The 4,019-nt window shown below is 51.6% G+C and overlaps 1 protein-coding gene across 1 annotated transcript; it reads right to left on the bottom strand.

Moving 5' to 3' along the window:
- Window positions 1-1,216: 1,216 nt before the first annotated feature.
- Window positions 1,217-2,279, bottom strand: LOC118159572 (olfactory receptor 14A16-like). The gene has a single exon (XM_035314151.1). It carries the CDS (start codon window positions 2,277-2,279, stop codon window positions 1,320-1,322), a length of 960 nt encoding a protein of 319 aa, XP_035170042.1. The 3' UTR covers window positions 1,217-1,319.
- Between the last annotated feature and the right edge of the window lie 1,740 nt (window positions 2,280-4,019).

Below are 4,019 nucleotides of genomic sequence, written 5' to 3'. Positions count from 1 at the left end.
AAAAAAAAAAAAAAAAAAAAAAAAAAAAAAAAAAAAAAAAGGTGTACCACACAGCAGCTGGGAGAGTGAGAGGAGTGAGGATCAGCCTTGCAGGCACCAAGGTCAGTGAAGAAGTAGGGAGAGAATTCAGGGAGAAGTAATGGTGAGGAACGTGGTGAAGCAGGATGTCCACCTGTAGCCCATGGAGTACCATGGTGGAGCAGGGTTCCATGCTGCAGCCCATGGAGGAGACCACACTGGAGCAGGCAGGCCTACACTGATGGAGGCTGCGGCCTGTGGAAGACCCCTGCTGGAGCAGATTCTGGGCCATACCTGTAGCCTGTGGAGAGGAGCCCACGCAGGAGCAGGTGATCTGGCAGGAGCTGCTGCCCGCGGGGGACCCAGGTTGGAGCAGTTTGCTCCCGAGGGTTGGACCCCATGGTACGAACCCATATCTGGAGCAGCTCTTGAAGAGATTCTGCCTGTTCGAAGCCCACACTGGATCAGTTCAGCAAGGACTGCGTCCCGTGGGAGGGACCCCACAGCACAGGGGACGAGAGTGACCGAGAAGGAGCGGCAGAGAAGCATTATAGACTGACCATAACTGTCATTCCCCCTGTTCCCCTGCATCGCTTGGGGGGAGGAGGTGAGAGAGGGCAGGTAAGGGGAAGGTGCTTTTGGTTTCTTTCCTTTGTTTCTCACTTCTCTAGCTTGTTAGTAATAGGCAATAAATCTTACTGTCTCCCCATGCTGAGTCTGTTTTGCCTGTCACGATAGTTACTGCACGATCTCCTCGTCCTTATCTCAACGCTTGAGCCCTTTTCATTGTATTTTCTCCCCCTTTCCCCTTGAGGAGGGGGAGTGAGAGAGCGGCCCAGGTGGAGCTCAGCTGCCCACCTGAGTAAAACCACCACCTGTCTGACCACCCTCATGGTGAGGAAATTTTTGCTAATGTCCAGTCTGAACCTCCCCTGGTTCAGCTTTGTGCCATTCCTTTGTGCCTGAGGATGACATGAAACCTTTTCCAGCCCCACCTTCCCTGTGCCCACTGGGTCCACATTTCCTCCATGGAGACTGCAGACATCTCATTTGCCTGTAGAAGCCGAGATATCAAACAGATACTATGAGATAGTTAGCTCAGTCCCAGTGGCACACATATGTGATGGGGGCTACAGAGAAAGAGAGCAAGTTGATATTTCAGATGGAATGAGACAAAGCCAAATGTGTGTTGGAACATCACAATGGTACTTAACAACAACAAAAACAACAACAGCAATAATAATACAATAATAATAACAATGATAATAATAATAACAAGACTGTCATGAATATACTGTGAGTCATTTGTGGAGACATGTGATAAGTTTGCCAGCAGTGAAAAATGTAAATGCAATCACTTTGTTCAGTGCAACTTTCAGCTCCTGGTTTCTCATGCTGTAGATAAAGGGGTTCACTGCTGGGGGCATGACTGAGTACAGAACTGCAACCACCAGGTCCAGGGATGGGGAGGAGTTGGAGAGGGGCTTCAGGTAGGTAAACATGACAGTGCTGATAAAGAGAGAGACCACAGCCAGGTGAGGGAGGCACATGGAAAAGGCTTTGTGCCGCCCCTGCTCAGAGGGCATCCTCAGCACAGCCCTGATGATCTGAACATAGGAGAGCACAATGAATACAAAACACCCAAAGTCGATGAAAACATTACCCACAAGAACCCAAACTTCACTGAGGAAGGACTGTGAACAGGAGAGCTTGAGGATCTGGGGGATTTCACAGAAGAATTGGTTCACAGCATTGCCTTGGCAGAGTGGTAGTGAAAAGGTGTTAAAAATGTGCAGCACAGCATTGAGAAAACCACTGCCCCAGGCAGCTGCTGCCATCTGGGCACAAGCTCTGCTGCCCAGGAGGATCCTGTAGTGCAGGGGCTTGCAGATGGCAACGTAGCGGTCATAGGCCATGATGGTGAGAAGAGAATACTCTGCTGACATCAAAAAGACAAACAGAAAGACTTGTGCAGCACATCCTGCATAGGAAATGGCCCTAGTGTTCCAGAGGGAATTGGCCATGGCTTTGGGGAGAGTGGTGGAGATGCAGCCCAGGTCAAGGAGGGCAAGGTTGAGGAGGAAGAAGTACATGGGGATGTGGAGGCGGTGGTCACAGGCTATGGCTGTGAGGATGAGGCCATTGCCCAGGAGGGCAGCCAGGTAGATGCCCAGGAAGAGCACGAAGTGCAGGAGCTGCAGCTCCCGTGTGTCTGCAAATGCCAGGAGGAGGAACTCGGTGATGGAGCTGCTGTTGGACATTTGATTCCTCTGGGCACGGGGACCTGTCTGAGGAGAGAAATATATAAATGTATTACATACATTTACATACATTAATACACACATATACATCAAATTACATAGATTTGCATACATTACATACATTAATACAGCCCAACCCTGTATGCGAAACCTACTCTATTTATTGTTCAACCTCAAAACTTCTTCTCCCCTTTCAGGAGAACTGCTGCAGGTGCCTTGATAGAGCTCTGGTTGATGCTACCAGATGGTGCCACTGGGAGCAGGGGACTCTGGAAGTCCTTGGCATTACTGCTGCACTCCAAGTGAAATCTTGTGGGTGCTGAGAGGCAAGGGCTTTGTCCCTTAGATCAGAGTGAGGGCAGCCATCCTGTCCCTCAGTCCTGGTCACAGCTGCTCTGGGCTGGCCCAGCTTTGAGCTCAAAGTTATCAGACTCAGGTGTTCCCCTTGAGAAGAGTCTGGAAACTGCTGAGAGCAAAGGAATCCAGTTTGCAAGTGCAAATCTCCAATCTCCTCTTCTCTTGAGGATGTTCTCAGTTCTCCACATGTAGCAAGGGATACAGAGGGATCACTGCAGCTACCACGTAGAGATTTCCAGCAGCATTTCCATGCCTTTAGCCCTCAGGTGTCTTCTCCATGGACAGCACAGAGCTGCTATGGCAGAGCTGTGCGCTAGTGGAGGTTAGCCTGCAGCCCACCAAAACCCTTGCAGGAAAGGTTTTGAATACTCTAAATACAAGGTGACCTGAAGACAGAGTCAGCTCATTCACAGCCCCACAGAAAGCATTTCCACAACCCTGCTTGTCATGAGGGGACATGGGGGCTTTTCCTCCATTAACGTATCTGCATGACAGAACGTGCAGCATCTGTGCCTGAGCTGCATCTCAATTATCCGCTACATCGCTGACTCCAAAGGTGAATCATGAACAATTTCCCATGCAAATATCTCTGGTGGTCCATATTGGGGGAGGGGAAGAGTCCAGGGGCTGTACTGTGGAAGGCAGCAGCAATGCAGGAATGGAAGAGAAATGTAAAAAGTCCCTTTTCCATGTTTATTGGAGCAGCTTCCTCTCCCTCCCTGCCCACGGCTCTGCTACCTGCAGCTGTCCCTGCCTGCAGCTGGGTCTCTGTCCCCACGCCTCCTGCCTGCAGGTCACAGCCCCCATCCCACCCACTGGGTGCTCAGCTCTGCCCTGCAGACACCTCCTGGCAGCAGGGCTCTGCCCAGGGGCAGTTTGCTGGGGGCACATCCTAGAGACCAGCTCACGCAGACCCTGCTGACACTGCACATGTGGTGGTGGAGCTTTCTATGGGCTAAGGGGCAGGAAGGGACTTACTGGGGTCCTTGTAAACCTCCTTAGGATGCCTTAGGAATGTCAGGCTCTTCTTGGAAATAACAGCTTCTATTTCTATTCCCCGTGATCCAAAAAATACAAAAATCAGAGCAGAGGCTAAGTAAAGATGAGAGTGAAGTTCACTTTGAAATTCCGTTGGTTTGATGTGGAGCTGAGAGCAGGCTGCCCCAGGCAGCAGCCTCCTGCCAGCAGCAGGACCCTGTCCTGCTTGGGGGTCTCCTTCCACCCGCAACTTCTCCCCACAGCGCACTGGGCAGCTCCCCGGGCAGGCTGAGTGCTGAGCCTGGCAGGTGGCAGAGGCCCTGCCCCGGCACACAGCCCCTGGGGCACAGCAGGGACCCTGCTCTGCACCACAGCCCTGGCCACCCCTTTCTGCATCTGGCCGCA

The sequence above is a fragment of the Oxyura jamaicensis genome, unplaced genomic scaffold (assembly GCF_011077185.1).
Source record: "Oxyura jamaicensis isolate SHBP4307 breed ruddy duck unplaced genomic scaffold, BPBGC_Ojam_1.0 oxyUn_random_OJ71079, whole genome shotgun sequence".
Lineage (NCBI taxonomy): Eukaryota > Metazoa > Chordata > Aves > Anseriformes > Anatidae > Oxyura > Oxyura jamaicensis.
This window is presented reverse-complemented; position numbering and strand designations above follow the sequence as displayed.